Source organism: Chiloscyllium plagiosum, unplaced genomic scaffold, assembly GCF_004010195.1.
Source record: "Chiloscyllium plagiosum isolate BGI_BamShark_2017 unplaced genomic scaffold, ASM401019v2 scaf_52, whole genome shotgun sequence".
In the NCBI taxonomy this organism is placed as follows: Eukaryota; Metazoa; Chordata; class Chondrichthyes; order Orectolobiformes; family Hemiscylliidae; genus Chiloscyllium; species Chiloscyllium plagiosum.
This window is the reverse complement of record NW_025215381.1, coordinates 437,296-458,836: the sequence shown is the minus strand read 5'-3', so window position 1 is coordinate 458,836 and position 21,541 is coordinate 437,296. Positions and strand designations below refer to the sequence as shown.

Genomic DNA, 21,541 nt, shown 5'->3' with positions numbered 1-21,541 from the left:
GACCTCAGTGGTGGGAAAGATGCTGGAGTCTATTATAAAGGATGAAATTACGACACATTTCGGAATGGCAGGCAGTGACCAGTAGGGTACCGCAGGGATCAGTGCTGGGACCGCAGCTTTTTACAATATATGTTAATAATATAGAAGATGGTATTAGTAATAACATTAGCAAATTTGTGATGAAACTAAGTTGGGTGGCAGGGTGAAATGTGAGGAGGATGTTAGGAGATTTCCGGGTGACCTGGACAGGTTAGGTGAGTGGTCAGATCCATGGCAGATGCAGTTTAATGTGGATAAATGTATGGTTATCCATTTTGGTGGCAAGAACAGGAAGGCAGATTACTACCTAAATGGAATCAATTTAGGTAAAGGGGCAGTACAGAGAGATCTGGGAGTTCTTGTACACCAGTCAATGAAGGTAAGCATGCAGGTACAGCAGGTAGTGAAGAAGGCTAATAGCATGCTGGCCTTCATAACAAGAGGGATTGAGTGTAGAAGCAAAGAGGTTCTTCTGCAGCTGTACAGGGCCCTGGTGAGACCACACCTGGAGTACTGTGTGCAAATCTGGTCTTCAAATTTGAGGAAAGACATTCTGGCTATTGAGGGAGTGCAGCGTAGGTTCATGAGGTCAATTCCTGGAATGGCGGGATTACCTTACACTGAAAGGCTGGAGCGACTGGGTTTGTATACCCTTGAGTTTAGAAGACTGAGAGGGGATCTGATTGAGACATAAGATTATTAAAGGATTGGACACTCTGGAGGCAGGAAACATGTTTCCGCTGATGGATGAGTCCCGAACCAGAGGACACAGCTTAAAAATACAGCATAGACCATTTAGGACAGAGATGAAGAGAAACTTCTTCACCCAGAGAGTTGTGGCTGTGTGGAATGCTCTGCCCCAGAGGGCAGTGGAGGCCCAGTCTCTGGATTCATTTAAGAAAGAGTTGGAAAGAGCTCTCAAGAATAGTGGAATCAAGGGTTATAGAGATAAGGCAGGAACAGGATACTGATTAAGGATGATCAGCCATGATCATATTGAATGGTGGTGCAGGCTCGAAGGGCAGAATGGCCTACTCCTGCACCTTTTGTCTATTGTCTATTGAAATACGCAGCAAGCCATGAAACTAATGTGTCGCTCAAGGCCACTGATTTATGGTCTTCATGAGGAAGTGAATGAATTGTAAAATGCCACTTTTAAGAGTAAAATCTGGAAGCTTTGTTTGATAAGATTAGAATTCCAGTTGTTCAGTCACCATGATCCAATAGCTACAATAGTGGCCAGAACCCTTTGTGCGTTACCCAAATCACTCTTAGTGTCACCTCATTGACTTTGCGTAAGTCGCACTAAATCCATCTTGTCTGAGATATTCCTCTTACCTCGACCTTAGCTCACTTGTACAATTTTTCTGTTGGAGAATTTTATCCAAATTCTGTAATTTCTCCCACCAATGGTAACTTCACAGTCTCACCTGTTTGATCACCCCATCCAGCATGTTAGCATTCACTCCCTCCATTGCTGACGTACAGTGGCAGCATTGTGCATCTTATACAAGGTGTGCTTTAGCAAGTCACCAAGACTCCTTGAACAGCACCTACCGAACCTGTATCTCTACCCCCTAGAAAAATGAGGGCAGCAGATGTGTTTGAATGCCATGGATTGTCATGGTCAACATGGCTCACTAAAGCATTCTCAATGGCAATTTGGGAGGAACAATGAATGCTGACATGACCCACAATGCTGTCAGCCTTTAAAGAAAAAAGATGGGAGCTGGTTTGCCCAAACGCAGTGTAGGAAATCTGTCTCTGCTCAGATTTGGCTAAGCTTTCTTATTCCTGTATTCTTGCATTGTGAGTGTCGTCCTTTGTCAGTACATAGTTTCTTCAACATGTCCTGGAGCAGATTCTAGAGTGGAAACAGTTTGAGGGTGGTGTTACGTAGCTGCTCTGTGCAATTCCCTTCACCTCTAGGCTCTTCTCTGATTCTCACTACCTGTAAAATAGCCGATCAAGTCTTCCTTTATTTTACTGATAAAGAAGTGGATGTGTCACATGTTTAGAATAAGTTCATGAGCATTGTTGTTTTTCAGTAAACTTTTCTGACCAATGTTCCAAAGGAGAGCAATGCTTTGGTCAATATTATACAAACGTACAACTGAGTGCAGGAGTAGCCCACTTGTCCCATTGAGTCTGCTCTGCCAGTCAGTAAGGTCACGGTTGATCTGATAATGCCACATTACATTGATTATGGGAAAATAGGAGGTTGTTCATTTTGGCAGGAAAAGTAATATTATTTAAAAAGTGAGCAATTGCAGAATTCCAAGGTGCAGAGGGATCCGAGTGTTCTCCTGTATAACTATCATAAGGTTAGTATGATCTACAGCATGGAATCAAGAATGCTAATGAGATGTTGTTCCTTATTATGAGAGAAATTGACTCTAAACTTATGTATGCTATGGTCCAGTTACACAGAGCATTGATATGATCTCATCTCAGATACTGTAAACAGCTTTAGTCTCCTCGCAAAAGCAGTGTGTTTGAGGGAGTTCAGAGAAGGTTTACTAGATTGATAGTTGGAATGAACAGATCTAATGAGTAAAGATTTGACACTTGGGCTTGTTGGCTAGGATTTAGAAGAGCTAGGGAGGGATTTGATTGAAATGTAAGATGGTCCTGACAAGTTGGATGTGGAAAGGCTGTTAGTCCTGTGTGTATGTCCAGAGGGAAGGCACAATGTTTTAAACTTAGGGGTTAACCCTTTAGGTCAGAGATGAGAATTTTTTTTTGAGGTTTGAGAGTTTGAAACTCTGTATCAGAAGGTGGTGGAGGTGGGAGTTATTGAATTTTGTTAGGCATGGGAGCTTTTTAAAAAAAAAACAATTGGGGTGAATGGTAATAGGGAATTTGGAACCCAAACATATTATTTTTATGGAGCAGAGGCCTGAATGGCCAACTTACTGTTGCTCCTAGTTTTTTTTTTTGACCCTGAACTTTCGTTTCTCTCCTTCAGCTCCCCACTTATAACTGATCCCACTGTGTTTTTATGACAAATATGACCAGGATGTTAGTATATTGCTATTTATGGGGCCTTTGTGTGTAAACTGGTTGAGTTTTTTTCCTGTCACATTGGTGGTGGCACTTCAGTTGTACCTGATAACTGGACTGTGAAGAATATTGGGGTTCAATGAGGTTGGGAAAGGTGTTATGCATTTATCTCTGTTTTTATTTGCTGGCTGATTGGATTTTAAGTTCTTGTCAGGGACGCACCCAAAACTTCAAACCTAACGGTACAGTTGCAAACTGCCATTTCTGTATTATGTGTTTCCTGAATGGCTGTTTTGTGCACCGTTTAATCATTTACTAAAGTGAAACCTTGAGCCAGTTATGCTGCTATGGGACATTGTGTCAGTCAAATGGCCTCCTAACTTGGATGTCCTATTTCACTTACAGCAATCCAGATCTACGCAGGATTGAACCAGGATGGGAAAGGGCAGAGAGTCTCCCATTGATTGGCCCCCATCGGATATTTGGGACTGGTTCCATGGAACGCAACAGAATTACAAGTAAGTAGGTTGATTTGAAGTACTGTTTAGAAAACAGATTTGGGGGCAGCACGGTGGCTCACAACGCCAGAGACCTGGATTCGATTCCAACCTTGGGCCACTGTCTGTGTGGAGTTTGCATATTCTCCCCGTGTCTGTGTGGGTTTCCAGGTGCTCCGGTTTCCTCCCACAGTCAAAGATGTGCAGGTTCGGTGAATTGGCCATGCTAAATTGCCTATAGTGTTCAGGGATGTGTAAGTGAGGTGCATTAGTCAGGGGTAAATATAGGGTAGGGGAATGGGTCTTCGGAGGGTCAGTGTGGACTTGTTGGGCGGAAGGGCCTGTTTCCATACTGTCGGTAATCTAATCTATAGTTAGGAGCAAAATTTTAAGCTGGTTATGGCTTTTTGCTTGCAGATTTGCACCATTGCATATTCGATATACTGCAGAGTCCTTAAGTGCCTCTAAATTGGAATCTGGCTCGTAAGTTGTCACCGTGGGCGGCACGGTGGCACAGTGGTTAGCACTGCTGCCTCACAGCGCCAGAGATCCGGGTTCAATTCCCGCCTCAGGCGACTGACTGTGTGGAGTTTGCACGTTCTCCCCGTGTCTGCGTGGGTTTCCTCCGGGTGCTCCGGTTTCCTCCCACATCACAAAGATGTGCAGGGTCAGGTGAATTGGCCATACTAAATTGCCCGTAGTGTTAGGTAAGGGGTAAATGTAGGGGTATGGGTGGGTTTCGCTTCGGGGGTCGGTGTGGACTTGTTGGGCCGAAGGGCCTGTTTCTACACTGTAATCTAATCTAATCTAATCAAGTTGGCACTATTCTTAAGGTCACCTCAAAGTCTTGCACAAAGTGAAAAGCTCTAAAATATTCAATCTTTTACCAATAGCTGTAATTGTGTAAAATCATCTAAAAATTTCTAGACTCTGGTCAAAATACATTGAGGTATACCCTGACAGTGCTCCAAGGCACTGCTGAAAATGGATTGAGTCTGGAGAAATTGCAGATAATTGTTGATGGGCAGAGAACACTGAGCACTGCACAACATAGAACATAGAACATAGAAGAATACAGCGCAGTACAGGCCCTTTGGCCCTCGATGTTGCGCCGATCCAAGCCCACCTAACCTATACTAACCCACTATCCTCCATATACCTATCCAATGCCCGCTTAAATGCCCATAAAGAGGGAGAGTCCACCACTGCTACTGGCAGGGCATTCCATGAACTTACGACTCGCTGAGTGAAGAACCTACCCCTAACTTCAGTCCTATATCAACCCCCGCTTAATTTAAAGCTATGCCCCCTTGTAATACCCGACTCCATACGCGGGAAAAGGTTCACACTGTCAACCCTATCTAACCCCCTAATCATCTTGTACACCTCAATCAAGTCACCCCTAAACCTTCTTTTCTCTAATGAAAACAGCCCCAAGTGTCTCAGTCTTTCCTCATACGATCTTCCTTCCATACCAGGCAACATCCTGGTAAACCTCCTCTGCACCCGTTCCAGTGCCTCCACATCCTTCCTATAGTATGGCGACAAAAACTGCACACAATACTCCAGATGCAGCCGCACCAGAGTCTTATACAACTGCAACATGACCCCAGGACTCCGGAACTCAATCCCTCTACCAATAAAAGCCAGTACGCCATATGCCTTCCTCACCGCACTATTTACCTGAGTGGCAACTTTCAAAGATTTGTGTACATGGACACCAAGATCCCTCTGCTCATCCACACTACCAAGTATCCGACCATTAGCCCAGTACCCCATCTTTTTGTTATTCTTCCCAAAGTGAATCACCTCACACTTAGCTACATTGAACTACATTTGCCACCTTTCTGCCCAGTTCTAAAGCTTATCTATATCCCGCTGTAACCTGCCACATCCTTCCTCACTGTCAACAACTCCTCAGACTTTCGTATCATCCGCAAACTTGCTCACCCAACCTTCTAACCCCTCTTCCAGGTCATTTATAAAAATGACAAACAGCAATGGTCCCAAAACAGATCCTTGCGGAACACCGCTAGTGACGGCACTCCAAGATGAACATTTGCCATCAACTACTACCCTCTGTCTTCTTCCATCCAGCCAATTCCTAATCCAAACCTCCAACTCACCCTCAATGCCATACCTCCAATGGGGACATTGTAAGGTTTGTTCTGTGAGTATGACTGTGTCAGGCTGTTACTTGACTAGTCTCTGAGACAGCTTTCCTAAATTTTACTCCCCATTTGTAAGGAGGACTTTGCAATGTGAACAAGGCTGGGTCTGCTGTTGTCATTTCCGGTGCTTAGGTCAGTGCCAGTCGGTTCGTGTTTTAAATTCCACCTTTCCATCCCAGCTGAACAAGAATCTACCCACCTTTCCCTTAAAAGTATTTAATGACCCTGTTTTAAATGTCAAAAAAGTTGATGGGGATCAGCCCTTACTCCAGTGAGTTCCCCAGGAGAAAGTGAAGACTGATGATGCTGGAGATCAGAGTCAAGAGTGTGGCGTTGGAAAAGCACAGGTCAGGCAGCATCCGAGGAGTGGGAGAATTGACATTTCGGGCATAAGCCCTTCATCAGGATTCCCAGCCACATGCCAAGCAGCACTCTAGGAATGTAACATTCTGTCCTCTGTGCCCTTTGAGATTCTGCCTGACATTTCCCTCACTTCTGGAAGAAACAGCAGCATTTCCATGTCATCCATATTGGCCTGATTCATCTTCTCTCCTTTAAAACAGAACTCCACTACCACCAGTACCTTCATTTTCAGATAGTATTCCTTACAGCTCCATGTTTTAACTCATTATTCTTTCATGAGACTTATGTGATGTTGAGATCTGAACGTTTATCTGAGAATGTAAAAAGTTCATCTTGCTGACGTAGGACTGCTTTCTGGTGTCTCACGTCTGTTTCTAGTTGGTAATTGGCAAAAGATGGCACAATTACTTTTTAAAATGAACCACAATTTGAACTACACTTAAGTCATTGCAAGTCAGAAGTTTTCACACATTCGAGATTTCCAAATTATACTGTTTTTATTTTGTTAAATGGACAGCCTATCAACTGATTTCTTTGCTGGAGTAATTATTGCAGACCTGGTCCCTGGGGTCACTTTCACTAAAGTACAGTCAACAACAGAAATATTGGCATTTGGCACAGGCACACTTTGCCAGTTCAGTCAAAAGAAGACTGAGGGTATGGCCTTATATCAGATAATCACAATCACAGCTGTTAAAAACATCAGCTAAATGACAGTAATGTCATGGATCCATCACCTGTTAGTTCTATCTATTTGGAGAAAGTGAGGACTGCAGATGCTGGAGATCAGAGCTGAAAAATGTGTTGCTGGAAAAGCGCAGCAGGTCAGGCAGCATCCAAGGAGCAGGAGAATCGACGTTTTGGGCATGAGCCTGAAGAAGGGCTCATGCTCCTATGGTCAGACTATGGTGTTTATTCAACAGTATGCTTTCATTGTCACCTGAGGGTGTATATATAGTTCTCCTGTCTATAGCAGTCATGCTGATGTCAATGGGATTAGTCCTCTCTCGGTGTTTGATGACAGACTGTTACTTGATCATAGACAGAGTATGAAAACAGGAAGTAGCCAAGCCTCTGAAGGAAGCAATCACTTTTGCCATTGCTTATGAGATTCTCTCCACTGGCCTGTGTTGATTATGCTTCTTTGGAACTAACCAACTCTCAGAATCAAGTGAAGCCTACATTTTGCAGGTAGGAGGCTGTGCAGAAACCTCAACAAACAATAAATCTCATGGAATAAAATCTAAACTTGGAAAACTCTATTTCAACAAATGACAACAAGAAGGTAAAACATTTAAACCCTGGAACCTGTAACAGCCAATCCTGTCCCTGTTCTAGTCATGTCTCCGTAATAGCCACAACATCGAAGTCCCAGGTACCTACCCACGCTGCAAGTTCACCTACCTTATTTCGTATACTTCTTGCATTGAAGTATACACACTTCAAGCCACTTTCCTGTTTACAGACACCCTCCTTGGAAATTTATGCCATGTTCCTAACCTCCCTACACTCCAGGTCCTGCACCCTGAAGCTACAATCTGGGTTTCCATGCCCCTGCAGAGTTAGTTTAAACTCCCCCCAAGAGCACTAGCAAACCTCCCAACAAGGATACTGGTGCCCCTTAGGTTCAGGTGTAGACCATCCTGTTTATAGAGGTCCCACCTTCCCCAGAAAGAACCCCAGTTATCCAAAAACCGGGATCCCTCCCTCCTGCACCATCCCTGTAGCCACGCATTTAAGTGTTCTCTTTCCCTATTCCTTGAATCTCTATCACGTGGCACGGGTAACAAACCAGAGACAACAACTCTGTTCGTTCTAACTCTGAGCTTCCAACCTAGCTCCCTGAAAGCTTGTCTAACATCCTCAGCACTCCTCCTACCTATGTCGTTGGTGGCAATGTGGACCACGACTTCGGGTTGCTCCCCCTCCCCCTCCAGGACCCGGAAAACACGATCAGTGACATCACGTACCCTTGCACCTGGGAGGCAACATACCAATCGTGAGTCTCTCTCGTTCCCACAAAACCGCCTATTTGTGCCCCTAACTATCGAGTCCCCAATTACTACTGCTCTGCTCTTCTTCGCCCTTCCCTTCTGAGTAACGGGGACAGGCTCCGTGCCAGAGACCTGAGCCCCGTTACTTACCCCTGGTAAGTCATCCCCCCCACAAGTATCCAAAACGGTATACTTGTTCTTGAGGGGAACGGCCGCAGTGGGTCCCTGCACTGGCTGCTTCCTCCCAGTCCCCCTTAGTGTCACCCATCTATCTGCCATCTTTGGAGTTACTACTTCCCTATAACTCTGATCTATGACCCCCTCTGCCTCCCGAATGATCCGAAGTTCATCCAACTCCAGCTCCAGTTCCCTAACACGGTCTTGGAGGAGCTGGAGATGGGTGCACTTCCTGCAAGTGTAATCGGCAGGGACGTCGATGGCATCCCTCACCTCATACATGTTGCAGGAGGAACATTGCACTGCCTTCACTGCCATCCCTCTAAAGCTAACTTTTATTTAAAAAAGTATGGAAAATAATGATCAATATGCAGGGTCCTATCTATTAGCCTCCACTGTCCATCTTTGACTCATCCCAACTTGCATTCAGATTGCCCTGAGACGGCTTTTCCTAAGCAGAGTTGTCTGCCTATCGAGCTTTGTTCTACTCGTAGATTGTGAAAGGCTTTTGGGTAGATGCAGAGAAAATATTTTTACTTGTGCAAAATATCAAAATGAGGGATCATACCATAGATCACAGCATAAGGGTAACCCAGTTTATTTGTAAATTCATTCATTCACAGATAACATCATCACTGGCTCGGCCAGCATTTATTACTTATCCTTGATTCAAGAGTCAGCCATTGCTGTGTTTAAGACGACACCCTTTAATTACAAAAGAGGAATTGCTCGAAAACGTCTGGCAGCATCTGTGGCGAGAGATCAGAGTTAACGTTTTGGGTCTGGTGACTCTTCCTCAACTGATGGTAGTTAGGGAAAAGCTAACTTCTGCACAAAAACCAACTGTTTCTTTGCCAAGTTCATACTTGGCATGTAAATCCACCTTCATTGTTCTTGGAGGGATTTTTCAAGGCTGCAAAGGTCAACTCCTCAGCTGACGTCGACATTAAAAAGCAGCAGTAGGCCAGTCAGCCAATTAAACCTGCTCCATCATTCACAGGTATTACGACATTGAGGTGAACCCTCTGTTAATTATACCAAACACCCAGAAAAACTCACCTTGCCTAGTAATTTGTTAAAATGAGTGACAGAGAACTCCCAACTCCCACTATTTAAAGAAAATAACATCAATTTATTTTTAACTCAAAAAATATAAATTAAACTATTCGCAACTCTAAAGCCCCTTTCCCTTAACTGTTGCCTATCTGCCTCCAACTGTAACAATATGCTGTTCCACTTAATAGAATTACATCAACTTAATTTCAAAGCCACACAGTTGTCTTCTGTGTCCCTCTTCTTCTGGCTACTGATTTGCCTGGGTCGTTGGCTTTCTTTTTACTGCAAGGATGTTTCATACCGTTGACCGAGAATGCTTCCCTAATCTATTGGAGAGCAAGATGTTAGATGGGCAATTAGCTTTGCACGTTCTTTCTTTACAGCAGTTGCTCTGATCAATTTTCAAAATGTCCACATTTTATATCCCACTTGAATTGTTGTCAAAACAGCAACCAAAACTCAAGTATCCATTTCCCATCCAAATGTTACATACTTTCAATTTTCCAGCACACTCTGGGACTATCATCTAGTCACATACACAGGTACTTGTCATCTCTAAATTTGGAACAGCATTGACTCCCTTAAAGGTACAGTGCATAGAACACATGTAACAACTTCATAACACAGGTCATATCCTTGCTTTCTGCCTGTACTCCTTGATGGCCTTAGAATCATAGAATCCCTACCGTACAGAGTGGCCATTTGGCCTATCGAGTCTGCACTAACCGTCTGAAAAGCATCCCACCCAATCCCCATAACTACATATTTACTATAGTTAACATACCTAGCCTGCACATCCCTGAAAACTATGGGGCAATTTGTTTTTTTGGTCACTTCACAGTCTAAAGATGTGGACATTAGATGGAAGGAAACTGGAACACCTTCCAATGTGGACATGGGGAGAATGTGCAAACTCCATGTAAATAGTCACTCAAGGGAATTGAACCTAGGTCCCTTTCTCAAATAGTGACATGTGGTTTACCATTGGTTGAGCCAAGGAATCTCCCCTCGTCTCAGTCCAAAATAGCTGAGCCTGTATCCTGAAAGCATGATGATCTCTTGCTCTGGAACCAAAACCTCATTCCACCCCCCCCCCCCCCCAAACAAAAGTCAGAGAGAACATCATGCTTGCGTTGGATCTGGCCTTGATAGAATTTTATATGTTTCAATGAAATCCGCTCTTGTTCTTCGAAATGCCAGTGAATCATCCCAGGAGTCGGCCCGGTGAGCCTTTCTTGCTCTTCCTGTATGCCTAGAGTAATTGTAGGTTACAAGGAATAAATCCAGCAAGGAATCGGGAGAGCTGTCTTTATTTAATGAATGGTAAGACTATACTGTCACAATGAATGGTTGAGGGGAAAAAGTGCTTAAAAGAAAGCTATATAAGTAGATGGTGGAGAAAGAAGAAGAAAGTTAATTTGAGAGGGAAGTCAAGAGAGAGAACCCTCATATGAAGCACTAACAGCATTGTTCAATTGGGCTGAACGTGATGTTTTTACATTGTGATACTAATTGTACTTTGAACAGAACTAAGTGGCTTTGGCACATAGAAGATATGAAAGGTAGTCTTCAATGCGGACATTGTATTATTTGGATGTTTTTGACCCCAATATGTTTAACAATGTGGGTTGATTTGAGAGGTGACATTGTCAGGAATGCTTAAAACCTAGATAAATGCTCGACTCAAGGTTATTTCTTTAGATTCGAAACATTGGTGACCTTAACTTGCCTTGTGCTCTTTGTTAGCTTACAGTTGTTAACTTGCTACTTTCTTTTTCCCTTCTTTCTACCCCCACACCCACACATCAACAGCTTCCTCCAAGCCTGAAGGATCGCCAGTCCTCTCTCAGGATACAAACCGCAGAAAGCCAGAGGAGATACGTACTACCTCACGACCCGGCAGACCTGCAGTAAGTGTGAACACTGACTAATAATGTAGGAGGTTGAAATTGTGGGTCAGTCACTTTGTGAAGTTGTAAGACAGTCCCCTCTATGCTAAAGTGACTGAGCTCAGTTACGGTTCATCCATGTTCTGGCTTTTTATCAACGTTGGGAATTCTAGGAGGTTAGCCTCTCATTCATGCTTTCAGAACATGAAACAATTCCTCCCTTTTGAAGAAATCCTACATTGTTGCTTATGAGAGGAAGCCCTCGGGATATCCTTAAACTTTGTTACAATGCAGAAAACTCTTCGCTGACAGTTCTCAAATTTACAAGGCAGGATGTGTGCTTCTGTGGAAACTAAGCAAAGTGGTCCATTTGATGTGTTCTGCTTAAATGAAAAATGACTTCATTTTTGTTTTCCCCCTTTGTCTTAAGTGCTGGGATTTTTGTTTTGCTTTGTTGCTTTAACTTACCATTACAGCTTTTTTGAAAAACAAATTAGTCACCTGAATTTGTAAAGTGGGATCTACCTAACATTCTCCCAATTCAATATTAAAGCACCGTTTACAGATAGCATGTAAAATTTAATATACTTTTTTAGAGACTGGAAGGTGGTTCATGTGAAACATCACCTCCCCTATGGATCAATTGGACTAAATAACCTGTTGCTGTGCTGAGAGAGAGTTTGTAAATTTAGTTTTACGTAGACTTTTTAAAAATACATTAGAATGGCTCAGTCACCATTACTGCTCCTTCTGGCAGAAGGTTGGAGTTGAGCACATTAATTAAGCAAATACTCCTGGACAGTCCTTATGGTGTGCCACATCACCAGGGGTATAATCCTTCAAGTATGGTCTTGCCCTCTCCTATGACCATGACAAAATACATCTCCCCTGTTCCAGTGTTCCTCCCTCAACCAGTGTCATCAAAGAGAGGCATTAATTATTGATCTGTGTAAAGATGAATGGCTAAGTTTTCCAATGTGGCAGCAGCCAGTACATCTTGAAATAATTATTTGCAGCTATTTGTCTCATTTTCCTAGCATTTAGGCTAGCATCTAAACGTATGCATTGCGCAGCAATCAATACCCCTTCAACCTGTGATCTCAGGTTTATTCCGACTGCAGCCTTTGATTGAGGGCATTTCAAACATTTGTAGATTTGGCAAACGCCACAGTGAATGCTGCTGGAGTGACATATGTCACTGATGGAGTCTAAGTGAGGGGACTATCCTCCATTCTGTCGAGCGGTCAGAACCAACACAATGCAACTCGGCATGAATTGTCGCTGAGTCAGCAATCTGAATCAGACTGGTGGTCCAGGAAATTGGAGGAGTAAAATAATCACAGTTTTGTAAAGCGCATTGTGTTTTTTTTTAGCCAGAGAAGAGAAGGAAGATTGCTCTAAGTGTAGCCCAGATTACATTGTCCACTGAAGCTTGAACAATTCAGGAGTGTATTCTGTTTCCTGACATGGGTTCCTCACCCTTCAAGTGTCTTGGATTGTAAATGAAGTGAAACAATTAGGAACTGCCCTGTGTGCCTCCCCACTGTGATAGCAGAGCCTCCTAAAGGAACTTGCCAAGTATTCTGTTTGAAATACCTCCTTATTGATTGTTAAGTAACATGCATTGTTGCAAATGTAATGATGCGGCGAACTGTCTGTGAAAAGCAAAGTAAGTCTACTTGCAGTCAGTGTAATCAACCATAAGCTTACCACTGAGTTGATTGACTTAAATTGAGCTGCACTCTGAACAACCTTAATCACTGACTCTTGCTACTGTCTTTGTTTGCGTAATCTTCAGATTGAATGCCCAAGCTGCTCCCCTTGCTTGAGAAGTATGTTTTATTGCCCCTTCTTTTGAAACATATGTATAAGTTACTCACCATGTCCCTCGATTAGCAGAGTCACAAGAGATAACACACACCTTTTTCAAAAATAGTCGATGACTTGTCTTCAACTTGAGAAAATCGATCAAATCAAGATATTTTACAATGATTAAAAGATTAAGTTTGGGAAAGTACAGAATAAGCAAGCAAAACCTTGAACAGCTCTTCACATGGTTGTGGCAATCTCTTGCCCTACTAAAAAGCTGGTGCGCATTTGAAGGATTCAGAATTGAAGTTGATGCATCTTACTTTGGTCAGGTTTATTGAGTATGACAGAACCAAGATGGATCGATGGAGTTCAAGTACAAGTCAGCCAGGTAAAATTGAATGATAGCACAGGCTTGATAGGTTGAGTAGCATCCGCCTGTTTTTATAATTATGAACAACTGGTGCATACACAAGAGGTTCATCATGCCTGTAGTTATTTCAGCTGGCTTTCACTTAGGGCCTTCCTGGTTTGTGTGACTCAGTTACTTCTCATCTTAGCCAGGGGAGGGAAGCTGACACCACTAAATAGTATAAGAGTGTGTGAAATATTATTGCAGGCCAAAACACCTAGAAGATGAAGGGTAGCAGATGCCTGGGAACAGCACCATTGGAAGTTCCTTTCTAGGTCACATACCTTCCTGACTTAGAACTACTACAATGTTATTTCTACACCCTAAGAACTACAGTGGTTCAAGGTGGTAATTCAGGCCAATTGGAGATGGGCAATAAATGTAAACCTGGTCAGTGTACCTACAGCCTTTCTGTAAATTAACACAAAACTCCTGCCCTTTGCAACTTGAGATCTCCTTGCAAGAAATATCCATTTGCCAGCCCTCAGCCAGGTCATCACAGATGAATTGCTCTGATTCTCACTTCACAGAAAGCTGACATTTGGAGTTGCACCTCGTGCCCCAGATTCATCTACCAGTTCTATCTTCCTCCAGCCCTGTGCAGAAGCAAGTTGCACTCCTAGTACCTGAACAGTTTTTGATATGCTCTGTCACATAATTAAATCACTGCATCCAATCTGCTTTACCTACAAAGATACTCAAGGTTGTGTGAAGAGTGCAAATCCTCCTCCAGTCGAATGTAAGAAATTGGACCACGTTGCAATTTAAGCCACTCTGTATATCCTGTCATTCTAAACTTGATTTTCTGTTCTCTTCTGAAACTCTCCTGCCATTCATTTTGTCTTCTAGGTATGACTTTGAGCGTGTTCTGGCTGCAATATTGAATTTGAATTAGTTTAATGATGTGTGATGTCAATTTATTTTTAAATAACTTTGTGCCTTCTTCCTTTTTGTCTTCAAAACATTGCCACTCCTCAGAGCTATAAGAGGGCAATAGGTGAGGTTAGTGTCAATCTATATTTTACTGTAAGCTCGCTTTTACATCTGACATTTGTTGGATATGTTGGATTGTATTTGCTTTGGTTTGACGTTCAGCTTTATAACTTGATAGAAATTCTCTCCTTGTTCACATGCGTACACTTACCAATACTAACAGCATTGATGGGGTCAAAGCAGCTCAGGGTGATGGTGAAAGAAACCTGGGAGTCTTGGTTATTGTGGCTGCTTCTTTGCTGCAGTCAATCAAAAGTCATTGTTGATCCCAGAAGCCAAAATGTTAGTGTCTGGTCAAGAAAGGAATTAAACAGTACAGTGCTGTGGTTACACTATGACAGGAATATCATGTCCACTTCTGATCTTTGTGGTACAAAGGAATTTTCTGAGCATTGAGGATATTGCAGAGGAAAGCCTCATGGCTGACCATGTCAAAGGCCTGAGCTGTGAGATGTTATGGAAACTACAAGCTTTACAAGTATTTGCACTCCCCTGCTATTAACCCAAAGACCGGCAGTCTTTCCCCAGTTATTTATCTCAAAACACAAGTTAAATCTGGGCCTTTTGGTCAGAGAGAGAGCATAACTAAGAGATGACCTTTACGGTGTACAAACTTGATAAGATGGAAAGCATTGACTGAGGATATCGAAATCTTATTGTAAATTGGATGAGGGTATGCGGGGTCACGAATATAAGTAAATTCTTTCTTGCAAGTCGAATAATTAATGCTCTGAATAAAACCAGAGAGAGCGTTAGAGACATTATTTCTGGGCTTAACAGCAAGTTTAATGTTGCAAAAGAATCTTATAGTGAGCTTGTAACTGCTGATAGTGTTCACATTGGAATAGCTATATGTAGCTGCTGGGTGGAATGAAAGAAGCAATCAGATGAGTGATCCTCCCATGTAACAAGTCAACTTTCATATCAGCATGGAATATTTCTTCTCGGTTTCATGAAGGGATCTCAATAGAGAATGTATAATTTCTGTTAAGGTTCACTTGAGCTTGTCTGTTGTCAAGTGTTTTGAAGTCATGTAATTCTTTGTTAGCTTGCTATGATCAGAGCAAAAAACCTATATTGTCAGATGTGTGGGAACTCTAGAAGGTTAGCCGAACAAGTAGGCTGGCTGGTTGTTGTAAAGACCTTGTGTTTTACCTGGATTATCTTGCCAGATTGAGAGAGTTTAATGTCTTTCTAAAGGACATGCTGAACCTGGGGAAAGAGATCCGGTCAGACGAGCTGCCCAAACCACCAGTTAAAGTGATGGACTACTCGTCTTCCAGTGAGGACTCTGGCAGCAGTGATGACGAGGAGGAAGAAGGTGACAACGAGCATCAAGATGAGAATCTGTCCAGCTCTGATGGCTCCAGATCAGGGTGAGTACTTCCTGTGCTCTGGACCTAACTGGCTGGGCAGCTCAGCTACCTCATAGAACGTTATGGTGCAGTACAGGCTCTTTGGCCAAGCTGTGAAACCATTAGCCCATACTCCTGTTGCACCTTCCAAAAGTGAATCAGCTCACACTTTTCTGCATTAACCTCCATTTGCCACCTCTCAGCCCAACTCTGCATTTTATCTATGTCCCTGTGTAACCTGCAACATCCTTCAGCACTATCCACAACTCCGCTGACCTTCGTGTCATCTGCAAATTTACTAACCTCCTTCTATGCCCTCATCCAGGTCATTTATAAAAATGACGAACAGCAATGGCCCCACAACAGATCCTTGTGGTACACCACTAGTAACTGAACTCCAGGAAGAACATTTGCCATCAGCCACCACCCTCTGTCTTTTTACAATTAGTCAATTTCTGATCTAAACCGCTAAATCGCCCTCAATCCCATGCCTCATCACTTTAGGAACGACTCATTCACCGGTAAAAAGAGACCAGGCCTCTCATTATGGCAGCATGAGGAGAGCTGTTCCTTTGTCAGTATGGCAGCACTGACCAGTAACAAGCTACTGTTTCAAAGTAAATGGCAAGGTGCAATCATGCATGCTGTTCTTGTTAGCCGCATCATGACTGTCTGCTTCCACCTATTGTCACTTCTGAGTGAGACAGCCAGCTACTGCTAACAAGACACCAGTAAAAGCTAACAACACTAACCTGAAACAAAAGAAGGATGCCTAGTCAGTCGTGTACTGCAGGAGGAAAGAGCGCTTTAGATTCACTTATTTCAGTCAGGCATTTGATAAGGTTCCCATGGTAGGCTACTTCACAAAATGCGGCGGTATATGGTTGATGGAGAATGTTCATCCTGGAGTTGAGTTACTAGTAGGGTACCGCAAGGATCTGTTTTGGGGTTACTGATGTTTGTCATTTTTAGAAATGACCTAGATGAAAGAGTAGGAGGATGGGTTAGTAAACGTGCAGAAGACTCTAAATGGAGTTGTGGGTAGTGCTGAAGGATGTTGCAGGTTATAGAGGGACATAGATAAGCTGCAGAGCTCGGCTGAGAGGTGGCAAATGGAGTTTAATGTGGAAAAATGTGAGGTGATTCACTTTGGAAGGAGCAACAGGAATAAAGAGTACTGGCTTAATGGTAAGATTCTTGGTAGTGTAGATGAGCAGAGATATCTCTGTCCATGTACATAGATCCCTGAAAGTTGCCACCCAGGTTGATTGGGTTGTTAAGAAGGCATATGGTGTGTTAGCTTTTATTGGTAGAAGGGTTGAGTTTCAGAGCCATGAGGTCATGTTGCATCTGTACAAAACTCTGGTGCAGCTGCACTTGGAATATTGTGTACAATATTCTGGTCACTGCATTATAAGAAGGATGTTGAAGCTTTTGATAGGGTGTAGAGTAGATTTATTAGGGTGTTGCCTGGTACGGAGGGAAGGTCTTATGAGGAAAGGTTGAGGGTCATGAAGATGGTTTCTTTTGAGAAGAAGGTTGAGAGGTGACTTAATTGAGACATACAAGATAATCAGAGGGTTTGATCAGGTGGATCGTGAGAGCCTTTTTCCTCAAATGGTGATGGATAGCACGAGGGGATGTAGCTTTAAATTGAGGGGTGATAGAGATAGGACAGATGTCAGAAGTAGTTTCTTTACTCAGAGTAGTAGGAGCGTGGAACGCACTGCCTGCAACCGTAATAGATTCGCCAACTTTAAGGGCATTTAAATGGTCATTGGATAGACATATGGGTGAAAATGGAATAGTGTCAGTTAGATAGGCTTCAGATTAGTTCCACAGGCTGGTGCAACATCGAGGGCCGAAGAGCCTGTAATGTTCTGTGTTCTATATTCTATGGATGTGAATTTAATAAGTAGCCTTCAGGTTATCATTACCTAGTCCCGATTTCTTACTCTGTCTTCCCAGAGGTTTGTGTGTTTGTCCTGTCTAGTGCCTCAGTTAAATGGCTATTCTACATCTGCCAGCATAGTCAAGAGTATTGAGCTGTGGGAGCACAGTAGCCTCCCAGCTTCCACATACTGAACAACCTTCATTATCTGAATGAGACAGAGGGGAAGTATATTGTTCGGATAACTGATTGTTTGGATAATGTTTTTACGGGCCTTTGAGATCTTGTTCGGTTAATTAATGTTCAGATAACCAAGGTTGTTCTGTATACAGTTTATCAGTGTACAACAGGGCAATGATGACACCATGGTAATGTCACTCAACCAGTAACCCACAATGCCTTGGCACCTGGGTTCAAGTATCGCCCATGGCAGGTGTTATGCTTTAAATTTAATAAATGGTTTCAACTAATCAATTAAAAAGGAATTTGGAGTGAAATCTAGTTTCATTGATGCTTACTGAAGCAATCAGCAATTAGCATAAAAACTTACCTGGAGAAAATGAGGGCTGCAGATGCTGGAGATCAGAGCTGAAATTGTGTTGCTGGAAAAGCGCAGCAGGTCAGGCAGCATCCAAGGAACAGGAGAATCGACGTTTCGGGCATAAGCCCTTCTTCAGGAAGGGCTTATGCCGAAACGTCGATTCTCCTGTTCCTTGGATAAAAACTTACCTGGCTCACTAATGGCTCCTTGAGGGAAAGAAATTTACTGTCTGTTTACCTGGAGTCAGGGAACATAGAACAGTACAGCACAGGAATGAACCCTTTTCCAAGATATTGTGTTGAACATGATGCCAAATTGAAGTAAGCTCTTCTGCCTGTCCTTAGTCCATATCCCTCCATTCCCTGCATATTCATTATTGAAAAGTCCCTTACACTCCCCTGTCTTATTTGGCTGCACCACTACCCTTGGCAGTGCGTTCCAGATTTCTACCACTCTCTGTGGGGGGGTGGGGGGGGGGGGAAAAAATCTTGTCCCTCACATTTCCTTTGACCTTTCCCCTCACCTTAAATGCATGCCCTTTAGTATAAGATATTTCACCTCTGGGAAATAGATTCTGACCGTCAACCTTATTTGTGAATGTCATAATGTTATGCACTTTTGTGAAGTCTCCCCTCACCACCCCTTCTCCCCCCCCCCCCCTTCCTCCTCCCCCCGTCACTCCAGAGAAAACAATCCGTGTTTGACAGCGGATCCACAGCAATGTGATTGACTCCTAACTAATCTCAGAAATGATCAACAAAGCCCTTCAATTCAGCAATAATTAGGAAGGGCAACAAATGCTGTTGTTAGCAGTGTCACCCACATCCCATGCATGAATAAAGAATAAAAGAAGAAATACAGGATAGATGTTTGTAATATGATTTGCCTTGAAAAATGACAGCCATGACTTTCTAATAATGACAGCCCCTTCACTGTAGGTGAAGTCCAAGTCCTAAAGTAGTGACAGAAATATTGATGCTGAAAGGGAATTCTATTGCTTCTGAAATTTTTTCAAATTTTTGGCTTCGTTTTTTAGACCAACCCGTAACAAAGATGGTGACACAGACAGCATAAACACAATGGTGGTGCATGATGAAGAGGAGCCTTCAGCAGCTGATACACCCAGCAACACCTATGGAGATGGGACAATGATTGTTCAGAGGGTAGGTGCTCGGCGAGGCATGTTTCTGCTTACATTGGAGGTCAGAAAGTTGGCTCTAGGTATTACCCGGAGGACTGGCACATTAAGCACCTGTTGCTGTCTGCCAAAGGAAATTCTCTTCCCCTCTGAACACCAATTCAGGTTCTATTCATCTACACAGAAAAAGACCGAGCAAAGAAAATTGTCCTTGCTTCTGTTTGCTATCCAACAGTGGGGTGACATACCTGTCTGCCAGTTCTCTGGCAAGGCCGTCAAAGAGAAAAAGATGCAATCTGTTCATGAGAACCTTCCAGAGACTGAGCACATATAGAAATGGAAAAATGAACAATTTTAGAAATGTGAAGATGCAGTAATTTGGCAGGTCTATGCACCTAAGCAAAAATGAGGACTGCAGATGCTGGAAACCAGAGTTTAGATCAGAGTGGTGCTGGAAAAGCACAGCAGGTCAGGCAGCATCCGAGGAGCAGGAAAATCGACATTTCGGGCAAAAGCCCTTCATCAGGAAGTCCTTCACCCGACGCCTGGAGGAAGAATGACCCATCCTCCGCCTTAGAACACCTCAACCCCAGGGCATCCGTTGGTCCGCGTTGATGCCCTGGGGTTGAGGTGTTCCGAGGCGGAGGATGGGGCGTTCTTCCTCCAGGCGTCGATTGAAGGACTTCCTGATGAAGGGCTTTTGCCTGAAACGTCGATTTACCTGCTCCTCGGATGCTGCCTGACCTGCTGTGCTTTTCTAGCACCTATCTGATCTAACCTCAGGTCTACGCACCTTGCAGGCCACATTCTGTAAACTCACATCTTACATTAGGAGTGCAGGTGCATGATGCTGCTATGAAACATCACTGTTCACCAAGCAACTTTGTCTTTCGGTTAGTACGATACGTTGTGGCAGTCACATAAACAAGATGCAGGTTGGACATCAGTAAGCTTCGTACGGAAGAAAAAGGGGCAGCACGGTGGCTCAGCGGTTAGCACCGCTGCTTCATCGCACCAGGGGACCCGGGTTTTATTCCACCCTGGGGTGACTGTCTATAGAATTTGCACATTCTCCCCGTGTTTGCATTGGTTAATTCTGGGTTCTCTGGTTTCCTCCCACAGTCACAAAATGTGCACTTTAGATGGATTGGCCATGCTAAATTGTCCATAGTGTCCAGGAGTGTGCAGGTTAGGTGGATTGGCCATGGGAAATGCAGGATTATAGGGACAGGGTAGGGTGATGGATCTGGATGGGATGCTGTTTGGAGGGTTGGTATGGACTCAATGGACCGAATGATTTGCTTCCACACTGTAGGGAGTCTATGATGCTAATTATTCCAGCTTGTAATACTCCTTGCTCAAAGTTTACACCTAAATGAAGAAGCTGTCTAGAATAATCAGTCTGGAAAATGCTAGAGAAAGCAGGAGGGTATTCATTGGATATCCTTTCACAATTTCCACTTCTGGTAATTCCTGAATTGCCCAGAGGCCTTTTTAAAAGTGGCAATGTGGGATGTATTGACACCAAGCAAACCCATTGCTTCTCTTCAAATTGGCACCTGAGCCTCAGTTGTAATATATAATTAGGTTGGAAGCTAAAAAGCAGAGCGAGCAGAGTAGTAATCTCTGGATTAGTAACGGTGTCACGTGCTAGTGAGGCAAGGAACAGAAAGCATGTGCAGCTAAACACGTGGCTGCAGGGCTGATGCAGGAGGTAGGGCTTCAGATATGTAGATCATTGGGGTATCTTCTGGGGAAGGTTCGACTGGTACATGAAGGACAGGTTGCACTTAAACTGGAGGAGCGCAATGTCCTGGGCGGGAGATTTGCTAGTGCACTTTGGAAGGGTTTAAACTAATTTGGCAGGGGGATGGGAACCAGAGCTACAGATCAGAGGAGAGAGTAGTTGTTGAATGGGCAGAAATGGAATGCAGAGTATCTGTCAGGAAGGATACACAGTTGATAGAGCAAAGGGATGGATTAAAGTGTGTCTGTTCCAATGCAAGGAAAGTCAGGATTAAGAGTGATGAACGTAGAGCATGGATCAGTACTCGGTACACAAAGTTATTGCAATAACAGAGGCATGGATTTCACAAGGGCACGAATGGTTGCTGAATGTTCCAGGGTTTAGATCTTTTTAACAGAACAGGGAGGCGGGGGGGGGGGGGGGGGGGTAAAAGAGGAGAGGGGGTAGTGTTTAGATTAGATTAGAT

General features: G+C 43.4%; 1 protein-coding gene across 5 annotated transcripts in view; it reads left to right on the top strand.

The window, feature by feature from the left end:
* LOC122548353 (misshapen-like kinase 1) overlaps nt 1-21,541 on the top strand; it is a 298,781-nt gene that overhangs the window by 240,556 nt on the left and 36,684 nt on the right. For 3 of the 5 annotated variants that reach the window (XM_043686894.1, XM_043686889.1, XM_043686891.1), the window contains 5 exons: nt 3,448-3,560; nt 11,113-11,210; nt 14,389-14,412; nt 15,604-15,779; nt 19,227-19,353. In XM_043686894.1, the coding sequence (XP_043542829.1) occupies nt 3,448-3,560; nt 11,113-11,210; nt 14,389-14,412; nt 15,604-15,779; nt 19,227-19,353 (538 nt within the window). The remainder of the gene's footprint in view (nt 1-3,447; nt 3,561-11,112; nt 11,211-14,388; nt 14,413-15,603; nt 15,780-19,226; nt 19,354-21,541) is intronic. The other 2 variants (XM_043686890.1, XM_043686892.1) reach the window with 1 other exon arrangement.